Source organism: Ctenocephalides felis, unplaced genomic scaffold, assembly GCF_003426905.1.
Source record: "Ctenocephalides felis isolate EL2017-DRISC unplaced genomic scaffold, ASM342690v1 CF-g0.4_SCAFFOLD_00845, whole genome shotgun sequence".
Lineage (NCBI taxonomy): Eukaryota > Metazoa > Arthropoda > Insecta > Siphonaptera > Pulicidae > Ctenocephalides > Ctenocephalides felis.
Genome location: NW_020536999.1, coordinates 86,279,217 through 86,297,342, shown reverse-complemented (window position 1 = coordinate 86,297,342; position 18,126 = coordinate 86,279,217). Strand labels below are relative to the sequence as shown.

At 30.4% G+C, this 18,126-nt stretch overlaps 3 protein-coding genes across 3 annotated transcripts in view; 2 read left to right on the top strand and 1 right to left on the bottom strand.

The window, feature by feature from the left end:
• The window catches only part of LOC113391260 (zinc finger protein 708-like), a 10,178-nt gene extending 6,489 nt beyond the window's left edge, over positions 1 to 3,689 (top strand). The window contains exons 3-4 of the mRNA XM_026627206.1: positions 2,728 to 3,257; positions 3,307 to 3,689. Of these exons, the coding sequence (XP_026482991.1) occupies positions 2,728 to 3,257; positions 3,307 to 3,689 (913 nt within the window). The remainder of the gene's footprint in view (positions 1 to 2,727; positions 3,258 to 3,306) is intronic.
• A 6,811-nt stretch (positions 3,690 to 10,500) lies between these two features.
• On the bottom strand, positions 10,501 to 11,827 carry LOC113391259 (zinc finger protein 525-like). The gene is made up of 3 exons (XM_026627205.1): positions 11,232 to 11,827; positions 10,833 to 11,051; positions 10,501 to 10,715 (listed from the first exon to the last, which is right to left on the bottom strand). The coding sequence occupies exons 1-3, from the start codon at positions 11,812 to 11,814 to the stop codon at positions 10,501 to 10,503; spliced, it is 1,017 nt and encodes a 338-aa protein (XP_026482990.1). The 5' UTR covers positions 11,815 to 11,827.
• A 423-nt stretch (positions 11,828 to 12,250) lies between these two features.
• On the top strand, positions 12,251 to 18,040 carry LOC113391258 (zinc finger and BTB domain-containing protein 24-like). Its single transcript, XM_026627204.1, has 3 exons — positions 12,251 to 12,734; positions 15,898 to 16,332; positions 17,946 to 18,040. The coding sequence occupies exons 1-3, from the start codon at positions 12,251 to 12,253 to the stop codon at positions 18,038 to 18,040; spliced, it is 1,014 nt and encodes a 337-aa protein (XP_026482989.1).
• The last annotated feature ends 86 nt before the right edge of the window (positions 18,041 to 18,126 follow it).

Sequence of the window (18,126 nt, the reverse complement as noted above, 5' to 3'; positions counted from 1 at the left end):
AACGGAGCGTTCGATTTTAATAATTCGAAAAACATTTTACTTGTATTGATGAAATGAGCAACTGGTAAAATTTTTATTGGATATATGTACATCAAATTATCAGATATTTTATAGAGATCCTAATACTATGCACACATTTCGTGTAAATTTTTTTGGGTTCCGTACCAAGATTGTTAATTTTCAAGTTTTTTAACATGGTTTGAACAAATGTCCTCGACATTTTCGACAGTATGGAATAACCGATTTGTATGATTGAAAAATCATTCGGTTCGTACTCGATCGCAAAGCGTTTTTGCAAAAGGCAAAAAAAGGTTATGAAGTTTTTGAGAGAACTTTAATCCGATTAGATTAATTCAAAAAACATTTACAGAAAATTTAGTAATTTTGAAAATTAAAAAAAAAACAAAATTTAAAAAAAAAATCAAAGTTTCCAAAAATTCAAATTTCGAAATTTTCATCATTTCAAAAAAAAACTTAATTTTGAAAAGTTTAAGTTAGTTTTTTTTAATTTTTTTTAAAGTTGAATTCACTCCTTCAATAAGAAGTCCTATTATCTAAATTAACATATACATTGATTAATAATCTAAATAATATATACATTAGACCAAATATACACAGAACCTTTCTGGGAACTATAAGAGACTGATATGATTCCAAATTTATTGAACCGATATGGCTTCAAGTATCAAAACGCTTGCTTCCATCTAGTATATTTGTCATTCTCTGAAACACTTTCTTAGACAAAAATATTGTAAAATTTCTGGTTTTATGTTTAATATATTTTTGAAGTTTCTTAATATTGATACATCTAGACTAGAACATTGTGAAGCTTTTTCAATATTTTATTAATAACTTATAAATTACTTTCTATAACTAATTACAGTCTTTGACAAAGTTATAGCTGACTAAATTCTCTAAAACATTTACTCAGACAATAATATTGGTAAATTTACATTCATATTTTTAAAATATTTCCGAAGATTATGTAGTACATTTCTGGATAGTAAATTTAAAAATTTAAGTAAACAAAAATGTTTATATTTCATTGATTTTCACCAGGCTTCTGACTATGAAGTGCCATGTGTCTCTTCAAATCCTTGGATTGAGTAAATTCCTTATTACATTTATAGGAATGCTCTCGTTATGAATCAGCATGTGTTTTTTCATATGACCTCTTTCTGTGAATGTCTTTTTGCATAGATTGCATTCATGAGGACGTACTCCACTGTGTCTCAGCATGTGATTTTTTAAACTACCTGATTGCGTGAATGTTTTTTTGCATATATCGCATTCATGGGGACGTACACCACTGTGTATCAGCATGTGACTTTTCAGATCACCTTTTCTCATAAATGTCTTTTTGCATATATTACATGCATGGGGACGTAATCCACTGTGTATCAGCATGTGTTTTGTTAGATCACTTGTTCTCATAAATGTCTTTTTGCATATATTGCATTCATGAGGACGTAATCCACTGTGTATCGGCATGTGATTTTTCAAATGACCTAATTGTGTAAATTTCTATTGCATATATTGCATTCATGGGGACGTACTCCACTATGCATTGGCATGTGACTTTTCAAATGACCTAATTGTGTAAATTTCTTATTGCATATATTGCATTCATAAGGACGTACTCCACTGTGTATCAGCATGTGACTTTCCAGATTACTTGATCTTGTGTATGTCTTGTTGCATATATTGCATTCATAAGGACTTACTCCACCGTGTATCAGCATGTGACTTTTCAGATTACATAAATGTGTAAATGTCTTATTGCATACATTGCATTCATAGGGGCGTATTCCCTTATGAATTACCATGTGTTTTTTTAGATAATTTATTGTTGCGAATGTCTTATTGCATATACTGCATCGATGGGGTCGCTCACCACTGTGAATGAGCATGTGACTTTCAGATTAGATAATTGTGTGAATCTCTTATTGCACGTACCGCATTTGTGAGGGCGCTCACCACTGTGTATGAGTATGTGGTTTTTAGTTCATTTAATTGATCAAAATCCTTGTAACAGATTTCGCATTTGAAAGATCTTTCTTTGCTATGCTCTTTTAAATATTCGATTCTGCAAATGATCTATTGCAAAGGTCAAATTCATAAGTTGTTGTCTCGACTAACTCCTGTTTGACTTCTTCTTCAATTGTCACTTCGGAATTCATGAATCTTTGTAAACACGTATCATCATCTTCAGAACACGATTCAGATTTAACAGTAACGTCAGGATCATCAAATTCATCCTCCATTTCGAGTTTAATGTCTTCTGGCGAATATTCTGGTGGCTCAATTTTAATTGCCTGATTATTCATAGGCATAATTGTTTCCTCCGACATTTTCAAATATTTTCATAAAAAATATATTATAATAAATTACAACTTAGTTTTCATTACATTTACTATTTGACATTTGAAGCATAGAGAGTATATTTCTAGAAAGATGAGACATTATTTAACGTGGCGCGTCTTTTCAAAATCAATATAGGTCTCTATGTTCTACTACTCTCGCTACTCTGCTACAAACAAACTCTATGCTTCAAATGTTAAATCATACTCTTCTTTTATCCATGTGTTAAATAATAAAAGTAAATGAGGTTACCGGTTGTGAGGATGCCAATTATATACGCGTAAATAATTGATCATATTGAAAATAATTATTGATTAAACTAGATTATTATTTAGCACACAACTATTTTCGTTAATTTTTTCTGAGTGTAAACAGTGTAAATATAAAAATGGCGGAGGAAACAATTATGTCTATGAATGATCAGGCAATTAAAATTGAACCACCAGAATATTCACCAGAAGACATTAAACTCGAAATAGAGGATGGTTTTGATGATCCTGATGTTAAATCTGAATCGTGTTCTGAAGATGGTGATACGTGTTTACAAAGATTCATGAATTCCGAAGTGACAATTGAAGAAGAAGTCAAACAGGAGTTAGTCGAGTCATCAATTTATGAATGTGACATTTGCAATAGATCATTTCCAGAATCAGACCATTTAAAAAAGCATATGGCCGATCATATTCCTAGTAATAGCAAAGAATGTTCTTTCAAATGCGAAGTCTGTTACAAGGCTTTTAATCGATTAAGTAATCTGAAAAGGCACATGCTCATTCACAGTGGTGAGGGCGCCCATGAATGCAATTTATGTAAAAAGACATTCACAGCAGTGGAGTATCCCCAGAATGTAGCAATAAGACATTTACAGAAAAATCATCATGCTGATACACAGTGGAGTACGTCCCCATGAATGCAATATATGCAATAAGACATTCACAGAATTAGGTGGTCTGAAACGACACATGCTGACGCACAGTGGGGTTCGCCCTCATAAATGTGATATTTGTAATAAGTCATTCACACTATCATCTAGTCTGAAAAGTCACATGCTGATACACAGTAGTGTACGTCCTCATGAATGCAATATATGCAAAAAAACATTCAGGCATTTATGTAATCTGAAAAGTCACATGCTTATTCACAGTGGTGAGCGTCCCCATCGATGCAATATATGCAAAAAGACATTCACAGAAAGAGGTCATATGAAAAAACACATGCTGATTCATAAACGAGAGCATTCCTATAAATGTAATAAGGAATTTACTCAATCCAAGGATTTGAAGAGACACATGGCACTTCATAGTCAGAAGCCTGGTGAAGATCAATGAAACATAAGCATATTTGTTTACTTAAATTTAAATATTGTAAATTTTTCTTGCATGTAATGACATGTAGAAATAGTATGAAATATACTGTACACATTACATAGTATAAATATCATTTCATAATTTTTTATTCATAATTAAATTTTTATAAATTAAGTATTATTAATTTGAATTAGTAACCATTGGTTTCAGGTTCAAATACAAATTGGTCAGGAGTAGCTTTAACTTTCTAAGTTTAGAAGTTATTATGAATTTTAAAAAATATCTTTACACATGGCAATATATACCAGAAATATGCCACATTAACTTTATTTTCTTTTTAAATAGAAACGTAATTTTTTTGTTTGAGAAAATATTTTAGAAAATTTATTCAGCTATAACTTTTTCAAAGACTATATTTATATTTAGTTATAATAAGTAATTTAAAAGTTATTAGTAAAAACACGAAACAATGTCTTTGTTCCACAAAATGGCCGACACGTTTTCAACATTATGCAAGTTTAAAATTATTTTAAAAATATAAGCAAGAATTTTACATAATCTTTGTCTGAGAAAATGTTTTAGTGAATTTATTCAGCAATAACTTTGTCAAAAACTAGAGTTAGTTATGCAAAGTAATTTAACAGTTATTAATAAAATTCAAAACAATGTCTTTGTACAACAAAATGGCCGAGAAGTTTTCAACAATATGTGAGTTTTAAACATTTTGTTTAGTTATTTTCATAGTATCGCGCAATTACGAGAAGTAGACTCGATTTTATCTTTTATTTTCAACTGTTAATAAGTTTGTTAATGACTACAGAATACTGTAACGTAATTACGGTATATGTTTTTTTTAAATTTTTAATAAAACCCTAATAATTGGGTTTGAAGTGACTACTATTTCGTAAGAAAGTACACGATTTTTTTCACTTATTTGCATTATTCCAATATACCTAGAATATCGTAGTAATGAGATAATCATTTGTTTCTACCTTCTCATCTATGATCAATTATTTCTGTTACATAAATTGAATTCATATTACGGATATTATTTTCATGTAAATTTTATTCTTTGCACTTTTATTTATTTAAATTTATGTTATTATTTATCAATATTACTTGATGTTAATAATTTAGCAGTTGTAATAATTATTGAAAATAAAAAAAAAACATAAATTGAATAAAAATACAGGTAAACCCAGTATTGCCCAGTATAGCGCACGGGTTCACAAGTTTAAATTTTAATATTTATTTCAAGTTTATATTTTTGTTTAATCGACGTTAAAAATTATTCCTTTATTGTTTCATTTATTTGATTTACCGAAACTTTCAGCATTGATAATGATTATTATACTATTACTATAACAATACCAGCCTTTATTAACTTCCCTTAGGGTAAGTTATTGTAATGGGCCGAAAATCGGAATTGAAAATTTTTACATTTCTCGACGTTTTGAAGGTTTCTGAACATTTTGGCATACCTCAGAAAAAATGGATGTGTGTGTGTGTGTATGTATGTATGGATACAAATTTTCGCCCACGTTTTCGGGCGTACGGATCAACCGATTTGAAAGGTTCAAAAAACATTCGATTCCTATCGATAGGGAAAAGAGCTGATTAGTTTTTGGCAAAGGCAAGTCCAGCCGTTTCGGAAATACGAAGCAAAGAGTGCAGAAAATAAAAATCGACTTTTTGAGAGAACGGAGTATCCGATTTGAATGATCTAAAAAACATTCAATTAGTAATGATTGGGAGAAGTGTTTAATAGTTTTTGGCAAAGGCAGGTCCTGCCATTTCGAAGATACGGAGCTAAATATATAAAAAATGGCAGTTTCTGAGAGAACTAAGCGTCCGATTTAAATGATTCAAAGAACTTTCTGCTTGTCTTAACAAAATAATTGATTTTGGAAAAAAAAAATTCAACTTTTTTTTTTTTTAATTTTATTTTTAATTCTGACTGTAGTTCTAATATACTTTACAAATAATTTCAACTTTGCAATTTAGTTTATATAATTCTTATAAATATTAGACAATGTTACAATATTTATAATAATCTATTTGAAAACATTCAGTATTCCTCGAACATTTCGTTACGGTACGGGAAGTTCCAGCAATTTGCCTTAAGGCACGATGCCATAATTGCCTCAAGACAGAATTCCACTTACAGCTAGTTTTATTTTTATTTTAGAAGTCTTTCAACTTCTTATATTTTCATGATTGTTATAAAACTGAATAAATGTTTAAAATTATATCAAAGTATTATTTTATAATTATTAACCATATTTTTAACTTCCCGAAGGAGAAGTTTATGTTTTCATAAAAAAATCCGATTCGCTAATTTTATGTTTTCTCGACGTTTCAAGCCATTCTGAATCGAATGAGATTTTCCAAATTTGGAAAAAGCATGTGTGTGTGTGAACAGATTTTTTGCCATAAATCGACGTTTTCTCAAAAACGGCTGGACCTATTTCAAAAATTTAAAAGCCATTCGATGTATCTCGATGAGGACTATTGTTTGTCAGTTGTGTGCGACGATTGGCGGGGCCGTTTCTTTGTAAATTGCAGAAAAGTGAAAAAAACTTCGTCCACGTTTCAGCCCGTAATTGTGAATCGATTTTGAAAATTAAAAAACCATTCGATAGATATTGGTTGGGAATCGTGCTGATTAGGTTTTGGCAAAGATCGGCCGGGCCGTTTTCTTCTAATAAATTGTTAGAAAATTTTTTTTCGACGATTTCGTAAAAATTCGTCAAAGTTTGAAAAAATTAGTATGATCTTTATTTTGGCATTTGTCAAAATTAGAACTTTCGTCGACGTTTGCTCAAAAACGCCTAGAACCGATTTCAGAAATTTAAAAACCATTTGATGTGTCGACTCGATGAGAATTATCGTTTCTCAGTTTTGTGCAACGATCAGCCATTTCGTTGTAATTTGGAAAAAAGCGTTAAACTTTTCGTCCACTTTTAAGCTCATACTACCGAATCGAATTTTAAAAATCCAAAACTGTTCGAATTTTATTAGTTGGGAATGATACTGATTAATTTTAGGTGAAAATCTACCGAGCCGTTTTCTTGTAGTCATTATAAATCTACTCGGAATACTTTTACTCACTCATAAATTTTTTTTTATTGATTAAGTCAATTATTTACACATATCGGGAAGTTCATGTAACTTGCCTCAACCCCAAATACCAATACCAACTAGTTATAATTTTAATTAGTAGAACAAAGAAATAATAGTTGATCTGGAATAAATAACTTTGAAAATGATTTATCGTTATTCATGCATCATTTGAGAATATAATAATATAATTAATATTCGTTCACACAGTGGATTATGTCAAACAACGCCTAAACAAATATTGTTTTCGCAACTTTTTTGCACTCATCATGTAATTGTGCTTGAAGAACTTCATGTAATTAAAATTAACATACATTCATTGACTGCTTGTATTTTTTAACTTCCCGTAGTAATGGGCCGAAAATCGAAAATGAAAATTTTTGCATTTCTCGACGTTTTGAAGATTTCTGAACATTTTGGCATACCTCAGAAAAAATTGATGTGTGTGTGTGTGTGTTTTGTATGTCCGCATTTTTTCGTCCACGTTTTCGGGCGCACGGATCAACCGATTTGAATGGTTTAAAAAACATTCGATTCCTATTAATAGAGAGATGTGCTGATTAGTTTTTGGCAAAGGCAAGTCCAGCCGTTACGGAGATATGGAGCAAAGAGTGCAGAAAATAGAAATCGAGTTTTTGAAAGAACGGATCAACCGATTTGTATGATCCAAAAAACATTCAGTTCGTAATGACGGGGAAAAGTGGCTATTAGTTTTTGGCAAAGGTAGGCCCAGCGGTTTCGGAGATACAAAGCTAAATGTTAAAAAAATGGCAGTTTTTGAGAGAACTATGCGTTCGATTTAATTGATTCAAAGAACTTTCTGCTTGTTTCAACAAAATAATTGCTTTTGGAAAAAAAATTTTGTTTCTAATTTTTTTTTCAAAAAATATTTTTGTAATTTTTGATTAAGCACTTTTCCAATTTTGTGAAAACTATTGAAAAATGTGAAAATGCCGCCAAGCTAAGCACAGTATAAGTAAAAATGTCGCACAGAATTATTTGAAGAATTATACGGGAGCACTTTTTCAATTTTGTGTAAAATAGGCAACTGTTTATTTTTTTTTTTTTTTGAAATTGAATTCGAGATGAAATGACGATTGTTAATGCTCTGGAGATAAATGGATTTATGATTTACATTTGATTTGCTCAGATATAACAAGATAGCAAAAATATATTTTTATTAACTTCCCGAAGGAGAAGTTTATGTTTTCATCAAAAAACCCGATTCGCTAATTTTATGTTTTCTCGACGTTTCAAGCCATTCTGAATCGAATGAGACCAAATTTGGAAAAAGTATGTGTGTGTGTGTGTGTGTGTGTGTATGTGAACAGATTTTTTGCCGTAAATCGACGTTTTCTCGAAAACGGCTGGGTCGATTGCAAAAATTTAAAAGCCATTCGATGTATCTCGACGAGAACTATTGTTTGTCAGTTTTGTGCGACGATCGGCCAAGCCGTTTCTTCATAAATGGCAGAAAAGTGAAAAATTTTTCGTCTACGTTTTAGCCCGCAATTCTGAATCGATTTTGAAAATTCAAAAACCGTTCGAAAGATATTGGTTGGGAATCGTGCTGATTAGTTTTTGGTAGAGATCGGCCGGGCCGTTTTCTTGTAATAAAGTTTTTTAAAAAAAAAATTCGACGATTTTTATGATTATTTTTTTGACGATAGATACCATAGTCTTCTAGATCATACAAAAATATTACGGCGCTACGACAACTGGTTCAGCTTTAAAAATTCGTCAAAGTTTGCAAAAATCAGTATGGTCTTTTTGGCATTTGTCAAAATTAGACTTTTGATCGACGTTTTCTCAAAAACGCCTGAACCGATTTTAGAAATTTAAAAGCCATTTGATGTATTTCGGTGAGGACTATCGTTTGTCAGTTTTGTGCAACGATCTGCCAAGCCGTTTCTTTGTAATTTGAAAAAAACTTTTCGTCCACATTTAAGCTCATCCTACCGAACGATTTTAAAAAATCAAAAACTGTTCGAAAGATATTAGTTGGGAATGGTACTGATTAATTTTAGGTGAAAATCTACCGAGCCGTTTTCTTGTAATTAACTGTTGAAAAAAAATTTAAGCCGATTTTCATGTAAATTTTTTTGGCGATATACATCATGGTCTTATAGAACTTACTGTAATATTACGGCCTAACGACAAGTAGTTTAATTTTAAAAATTCGTCAAAGTTTGCTAAAATTATTATCGTTTTTTTTAAAGTAGGATTAATGAAGTATATTATTTACACATTTTTTTTATTAAGTCGATTATTTACACATTTCGGGAAGTTCATGTAACTTGCCTCAAGGCTAATAAATACCAAACCAACTAGTTATAATGAAATTTATTATAATGAAAGTTACAGTATTTGTAATAATATATTTGAAAACGTTTAAAATTTTTCGAATTTCCAGCAATTTGCCTTAAGGCACGATGCCATACACCACTAGTTAATTTTAAAATTCATGTATATGGTTCAAACAAATGTCCTCGACATTTTCGACAGTGAAATAACCGATTTGAATAATTTAAAAAACATTTGATTCGTATTGATAAGGAAACGTGCTGATTAGATTTTTGCGAAGACAGATCTAGCCGTTCCGAAGATACGGGGTAAAAAGTGCCAAAAACGGTAACTCAGTTTTTAAGAGGATTTAAACGGAGCGTTCGATTTTAATAATTCGAAAAACATTTTACTTGTATTGATGAAATGAGCAACTGGTAAAATTTTTATTGGATATATGTACATCAAATTATCAGATATTTTATAGAGATCCTAATACTATGCACACATTTCGTGTAAATTTTTTTGGGTTCCGTACCAAGATTGTTAATTTTCAAGTTTTTTAACATGGTTCGAACAAATGTCCTCGACATTTTCGACAGTATGGAATAACCGATTTGTATGATTGAAAAATCATTCGGTTCGTACTCGATCGCAAAGCGTTTTTGCAAAAGGCAAAAAAGGTTATGAAGTTTTTGAGAGAACTTTAATCCGATTAGATTAATTCAAAAAACATTTACAGAAAATTTAGTAATTTTGAAAATTAAAAAAAAAACAAAATTTAAAAAAAAAATCAAAGTTTCCAAAAATTCAAATTTTCGAAATTTTTCATCATTTTCAAAAAAAAACTTAATTTTGAAAAAGTTTAAGTTTTAAAGTTTTTTTTTAATTTTTTTTAAAGTTGAATTCACTCCTTCAATAAGAAGTCATATTAATCTAAATTAACATATACATTGATATAATAATCTAAATTAATATATACATTAGACCAAATATAACACAGAACCTTTCTGGGAACTATAAGAGACTGATATGATTCCAAATTTTATTGAACCGATATGGCTTCAAGTATCAAAACGCTTGCTTCCATCTAGTATATTTGTCATTCTCTGAAACACTTTCTTAGACAAAAATATTGTAAAATTTCTGGTTTTATGTTTAATATATTTTTGAAGTTTCTTAATATTGATACATCTAGACTAGAACATTGTGAAGCTTTTTCAATATTTTTATTAATAACTTATAAATTACTTTCTATAACTAATTACAGTCTTTGACAAAGTTATAGCTGACTAAATTCTCTAAAACATTTACTCAGACAATAATATTGGTAAATTTACATTCATATTTTTAAAATATTTCCGAAGATTATGTAGTACATTTCTGGATAGTAAATTTAAAAATTTAAGTAAACAAAAATGTTTATATTTCATTGATTTTCACCAGGCTTCTGACTATGAAGTGCCATGTGTCTCTTCAAATCCTTGGATTGAGTAAATTCCTTATTACATTTATAGGAATGCTCTCGTTTATGAATCAGCATGTGTTTTTTCATATGACCTCTTTCTGTGAATGTCTTTTTGCATAGATTGCATTCATGAGGACGTACTCCACTGTGTCTCAGCATGTGATTTTTTAAACTACCTGATTGCGTGAATGTTTTTTTGCATATATCGCATTCATGGGGACGTACACCACTGTGTATCAGCATGTGACTTTTCAGATCACCTTTTCTCATAAATGTCTTTTTGCATATATTACATGCATGGGGACGTAATCCACTGTGTATCAGCATGTGTTTTGTTAGATCACTTGTTCTCATAAATGTCTTTTCGCATATATTGCATTCATGAGGACGTACTCCACTGTGTATCGGCATGTGATTTTTCAAATGACCTAATTGTGTAAATTTCTTATTGCATATATTGCATTCATGGGGACGTACTCCACTATGCATTGGCATGTGACTTTTCAAATGACCTAATTGTGTAAATTTCTTATTGCATATATTGCATTCATAAGGACGTACTCCACTGTGTATCAGCATGTGACTTTTCAGATTACTTGATCTTGTGTATGTCTTGTTGCATATATTGCATTCATAAGGACTTACTCCACCATGTATCAGCATGTGACTTTTCAGATTACATAAATGTGTAAATGTCTTATTGCATACATTGCATTCATAGGGGCGTATTCCCTTATGAATTACCATGTGTTTTTTTAGATAATTTATTGTTGCGAATGTCTTATTGCATATACTGCATCGATGGGGTCGCTCACCACTGTGAATGAGCATGTGACTTTTCAGATTAGATAATTGTGTGAATCTCTTATTGCATGTACTGCATTTGTGAGGGCGCTCACCACTGTGTATGAGTATGTGCTTTTTTAGTTCATTTAATCGATCAAAATCCTTGTAACAGATTTCGCATTTGAAAGATCTTTCTTTGCTATGCTCTTTTAAATAATCCGATTCTGCAAATGATCTATTGCAAAGGTCAAATTCATAAGTTGTTGTCTCGATTAACTCCTGTTTGACTTCTTCTTCAATTGTCACCTCGGAATTCATAAATCTTTCTAAACACGTGTCATCATCTTCAGAACACGATTCAGATTTAACAGTAACGTCAGGATTATCAAATTCATCCTCCATTTCGAGTTTAATGTCTTCTGGCGAATATTCTGGTGGCTCAATTTTAATTACCTGATTATTCATAGGCATAATTGTTTCCTCCGACATTTTTAAATATTTTCACACAAAAAATACAAAATAGTTGTGTGCTAAATGATAGTCTACTTTTGTCTATATTTTTTTTAATATAATAAATCATTTCAACTTAATTTTCATTACATTCTTGTTCATTTCATACTTGTTTATCTATGATTACATTTACAATTTGACATTTGAAGCATAGAGAGTATATTTCTAGAAAGATGAGACATTATTTATCGTGGCGCGTCTTTTCAAATTCAATATAGGTTCTCTATGTTTCTACTCTCACTACTGCTACAAACAAACTCTATGCTTCAAATGTCAAATAATAAAAGTAAATTTATTAAATTAAAGTTAAAGTAATTGATCATATTGAAAATAATTATTGATTAAACTAGACTATTATTTAGCACACAACTATTTTCGTTAATTTTTTCTGAGTGTAAGCAGTGAAAATATAAAAATGGCGGAGGAAACAATTATGTCTATAAATGATCAGGCAATTAAAATTGAACCACCAGAATATTCACCAGAAGACATTAAACTTGAAATGGAGGATGAATTTGATAATCCTGACGTTACTGTTAAATCTGAATCGTGTTCTGAAGATGATGACACGTGTTTGGAAAGATTTATGAATTCCGAGGTGACAATTGAAGAAGAAGTCAAACATGAGTTAGCCGAGTCATCAACTTATGAATGTGACATTTGCAATAGAACATTTGCAGAATCAGACGATTTAAAAAAGCACATGGCCGATCATATTCCTAGTAATAGCAAAGAATGTTCTTTCAAATGCGAAGTCTGTTACAAGGCTTTTAATCGATTAAGTAATCTGAAAAGGCACATGCTCATTCACAGTGGTAAGCGCGCGCTTGAATGCAATATATGCAATAAGACATTCACAAAATCAAGTAGTCTGAAAACTCACATGCTTATTCACAGTGGTGAGCGCGCCCATGAATGCAATATATGCAAAAAGACATTCATGAGAACAGGTGATCTAACAAAACACATGTTCATTCATAATGGATTACGCCCCCATGCATGCAATATATGCAAAAAGACATTTACGCATTCATTTAATCTGAAAAGTCACATGCTGATACACAGTGGTGTACGTCCCCATGAATGCGATATATGCAAAAAAACATTCACGCAATCAAGTAATTTAAAAAAACATATGCTGATACATAGTGGAGTACGTTCCCATGAATGCAATATATGTAAAAAGACATTTATACAATCAGGTGATCTGAAAAGTCACATGCTGATACACAGTAGAGTACGTCTCCATGAATGCAATATATGCAAAAAGAAATTTACACAATCAGGTAATCTGAAAAGGCACATGCTGATACACAGTGGAGTACGTCCTCATGAATGCAATATATGCAAAAAAACGTTCAGGCATTTATGTAATCTGAAAAGTCACTTGCTTATTCACAGTGGTGAGCGACCCCATCGATGCAATATATGCAAAAAGACATTCACAGAAAGAGGTCATATAAAAAAACACATGCTGATTCATAAACGAGAGCATTCCTATAAATGTGAAGAATGTAATAAGGAATTTACTCAATCAAACTATTTGAAGAGACACGTGGCACTTCATAGTCAGAAGCCTGGTGAAGATCAATGAAACATAAGCATATTTGTTTACTTAAATTTAAATATTGTAAAATTTTCTTGCATGTAATGACATGTAGAAATAGTATGAAATATACAGTACACATTACATAGTATAAATATCATTTCATAATTAAATTTTTATAAATTAAGTATTATTAATTTGGATTAGTAACCATTGGTTTCAGGTTCAAATACAAATTGGTCAGGAGTAGCTTTAACTTTTTAAGACTGTATTTAATTTTAAACAGAAGTTTAGAAGTTATTATGAATTTTAAAAAATATCTTACAACATGGCAATATATACCAGAAATATGCCACATGAATTTTTTTTTTTAAATATAAACGTAAATTTTTTGTCTGAGAAAATATTTCAGAAAATTTATTCAGCTATAACTTTGTCAAAGATTATATTTAGTTATGATAAGTAATTCAAAAGATATTAGTAAAAACCGAAACAATGTCTTTGTTCCACAAAATGGCCGACACGTTTTCAACATTATGCAAGTTTAAAATTATTTTAAAAATATAAGCAAGAATTTTACATAATTTTTGTCTTAGAAAATGTTTTAGTGAATTTATTCAGCAATAACTTTGTCAAAGACTAGAGTTAGTTATGAAATGTAATTTAACAGTTATTAATAAAATTCAAAACAATGTCTTTGTACAGCAAAATGGCTGACACGTTTTCAACATTGTTAAAGTTTAAAAATGTAAGCACAAACTTTACATCATTTCTGTCTGAGAAAATATTTTATAGAATTTATAAATTATTCAGCTACATTTTTCTTAAGATAGTATTAAGTTATAAACTATAGTTAGTATTGGTATTTTGCCTTGAGGCAAGTTACATGAACATCCCGAAATGTGTAAATAATCGACATAATCAATAAAAAATAAATTAATTTATGAGTGATTATAAGAATTCCGAGTGGATTTATTACATATCATTGCAAACAAACGAACGAATACGTTAACTCGGAGTATTTTCTAAAAGCAAATTTTCAAAATTCAATAATTTTTATAATTGAACCAGTTTCCGTAGGACTTAATTGTTTACTATGTTCAAGACCAAGTACACTATCGTTATACCAACTAAATCATCTAATTTTATTTTTAACAAACGTCAAAAAAACTACTCATTTTCTCATACTTTGATGATTTTTTAAAATTAAACTACATGTCGTAAGGCCGTAATATTTTAGTATGTTCTATAAGACCATATGATATATATCGCCAAAAAAAGTTCTATGAAAATCGGCTTAAATTTTTTTCAATGGTTAATTACAAGGAAACGGCTCGGTAGATTTTCACCTAAAACTGATCAGTATCATTCCCAACTAATATCTTGTGAACAGTTTTTGATTTTTTAAAATCGGTTCGGTAGTATGAGCTTAAATGTGGACGAAAGTTTTAACACTTTTTTCCAAATTACAAAGAAACGGCTCGTCCGATCGTCGCACAACACTGAGAAACGATAATCCTCATCGAAATACATCAAATGCTTTTTAAATATCTGAATGGGTTCAGGCGTTTTTGAGCAAACGTCGATGAAATTTCTAATTTTGACAAATGTCAAAAAGACCATACTAAATTTTGCAAACTGTTCGCGCCAATCAAAGCATGCGGCTATATTGATATATAAACAAAAAAATCATCTATCAGAAATTTATACAAATCAATCAATCAGTCAGAACGTAATCAAAAACAGTATTAAAATTATTATAAATATACTTATAACTTGTTATTAATATAAAATAAATATATACAGTTATAATCAAAGTATTTACAATTGGTCCTTCATAAGGCAAGCAATCACAACATCCTAAATTTTTCATCGGTCCTTACGAGCTGGATTCAACATCATCCTAATTTTTCATTGGTCCATACGAGTCGGATGTGACGTCCAGCAATCGAAGGAGAAATCAAGCAAAACAAGTAAATCAAGATTAAATAAAAAGGAAGATCAAAATCAAGAAGAAGTTCAAATTTGGAGCTACAGCTACAAGCACAAGCAAAACAAGAAACCAGGTTATTCAATTACAATTCCTTCTTATCAATCTTTCCTCATTTAATTAATAAAGTTTAGTACGATCTGTGACAAGATGGAATCGTTAATAACTTTAAAATCACTCAAAACAAGGCAACTAGAAATTAAATCGCAATTAGCATATTGCGAAAAGATTTGCAATCAATGGTCACACATGCCTGTGTGTGAATTGAATATTTCTGAAATAAGCCATTTTAAAGAATATGTAAGACCTATTTTTGACTTGTTTGAAGATACGGTTATCAAAATAGCAACTTTACTTGATGATGAAGAAGAAATTGATAATTTATTTGATAACGAATTAGAAGAGTTTTTTGATAAATACCACAAATGCTTGACAACATTATCAAAGCTTAAACTAGCAGCATTGAATAAATCAGATACTAGTTCGGAATTCAATTTAAATTATACCAAAACAACAAATAATGCAGATAACATAAAACAGCCTCAATTTTATATACCTCAAATAAACATTTCTAAATCAATTTCGGTATCAAATCATGAATCTAACTTAGAAGCTCAAGTAGATATATCTTCAGAAATACGCAAACCATCATACGACGATAAACAATACTTTACTGAAACGGAAAAACAACGCGAAGAGCATTCTATTACTAATACAACTAAGACTATTGACGGAAGTTTTGGTACTATAATTCAATTTGCAAAAAATATCAAAGACATAGGATATAGTAGACAAGAAACATTAAAACGTCATATTTTATTTGCAAACAGAAACCAATTCACCGAATATGATAACCTCATAAAAGCAAGCATACCTAAAATAAGTTTATACTCACCTCATCCAGACGTGTTAAAGTCAATCAATTTAACAACTAATTTTCGCGTAATTTTGGAAGCACCTTGTAAATCCGATACAAGTCTGCTGTTAACTGAGCTACAACTTGTTAGACCGAATATCCGAAACGAAATCTGTTTCATTATACCGAATGTTAAAATTCATACTTCAATGCTAACGGTCGATATAAAGAGAGTGATCGAACAAGTTTTAGTTCAGATAAACGACAGAAAGATTCATCAAACAATTCAGGGAAAAACTTCCAATAACAAAATAAACATGAATCAACAACATACGTTCTTATCTATACGATGTTCAGAACAATCACCTAAACAAAGCATAACTGAACATCTAAAAATATTCGAAATCCCCAGAAATTATTTTAACGTTCATAGTTCATTCACTACAGCTGATACAATAATGAAATTTTTTATTAACAACAATCTCACTAACATTTTAACGCAAGCTAAACTCAATCTTTATGAATTGAAGTCTAACCATTCAAAACTTTTCTTTCCAACTCCAAATTGTCTAAGCACGAAATTACATATCTATACATATAGCGCGCGAATGAATGTGTTTTTCACTTCAAATTCTAGCTATAAAATAAAATTGATAGTGGAAAAATCTAGAATAGCCCTATCAAAATACATCGCATCCTTATACCTCAAACTAAGTGAGGCACAATTATTAAAAATTCTTGCGCGAAAAATGAAACGGGCATTAAGTATCGCGTTTGATAAAAAATTATATTGGAGCGATCTTATTATCACTCTAATATGATTAATATCTCTATTTTTATAAATATAAAATCGCTGTTGCGAATATATTTTATTTATTCAAAACAGAAATGTATGCAAACTACTGGTTACATGTCCGATCTCTCGACATTGAACGCCATTTTATACACATAGTTAATTTATTAAAATCTTTGTAGTGTCATTTATCTTGACTTCTAACTAAAGCATTGCAACGCGCCAAGGTCCATCTTGGCTTCTAACTAAAGACGGCATCGCACGATTGACAATTATTCAATTTAAAATCAAAACAAGTCATGACAATCAAGCAAAACATACTTACTTAACTTAAGTACGCATTAACAAACCATTGCAAAAAACATTGGTTTTAACAATCAAGCAAGACATACCTAACTTAAGTACGCATTAACAAATATTTAAAAACTAAAGACATTGACATCATTCTTAGGTGAAATGGAATTTTGCACGTTGGGGTTCAAATCAAAACTCAAACCTAAAACTTTAACTTATTACAAATGTCACCCCATAGCGCTGTCCAAAGATCCATTCATCTATCAATTATCGATACCAAACCTAAACACATGAGTATTTAAATATTATATCTTTACCACTTATATTTGTTAACAAGATTAAATGAAAAAATGGAGGTTTTTCTATGTTATTTTATCGCATGTCTCTTAAACACAAGATATAATGAATATAGTATTATATTCGAACTAATATCTGATTTAGCGACAAAATGGTTGATGCATAAATCTTGCAAAATTTATTCATAAAACAAAACAATAAGATTTGCTATGAAATGTTATAAACTTTTGCAAATAAATCGAACTAAAACAAGATTACGAATGACACGAAAAAAGGAATATCGTGGAATCATATTCAATCATGGCTTATATTTCAAACCTCAAATTATTCACAGTTCGGAAGAATTCAGACACAGATCGGAACATAGTTGAATATTGCTTAAGCTTCAATACAAAAGATCCTGATCACTTCCATATTCATAAATCTTAAACCTCAACTTGCTATGTGTTAATGCTTGATATCTTCGAAAACACGTTAGCTCAACATTAGCAACTCCAAAATGTGTGCAACAAGAG

Excerpts from the sequence above, each read along its gene's own strand:
- LOC113391259 (XM_026627205.1), bottom strand. The coding sequence starts at position 11,814 with ATGTCGGAGGAAACAATTATGCCTATGAATAATCAGGTAATTAAAATT. Across the intron at positions 11,052-11,231 it reads CAATGTATGCAATAAGACAT|GTCATTTGAAAAGTCACATG; the intron begins TTACACATTTAT and ends TTACACAATTAG. Across the intron at positions 10,716-10,832 it reads TGGATTACGTCCCCATGCAT|GTAGTTTAAAAAATCACATG; the intron begins GTAATATATGCA and ends TCACGCAATCAG.
- LOC113391258 (XM_026627204.1), top strand. The coding sequence starts at position 12,251 with ATGGCGGAGGAAACAATTATGTCTATAAATGATCAGGCAATTAAAATT. Across the intron at positions 12,735-15,897 it reads TCACATGCTTATTCACAGTG|ATAACATAAAACAGCCTCAA; the intron begins GTGAGCGCGCCC and ends CAAATAATGCAG. Across the intron at positions 16,333-17,945 it reads CGTAATTTTGGAAGCACCTT|TTCGGAAGAATTCAGACACA; the intron begins GTAAATCCGATA and ends AATTATTCACAG.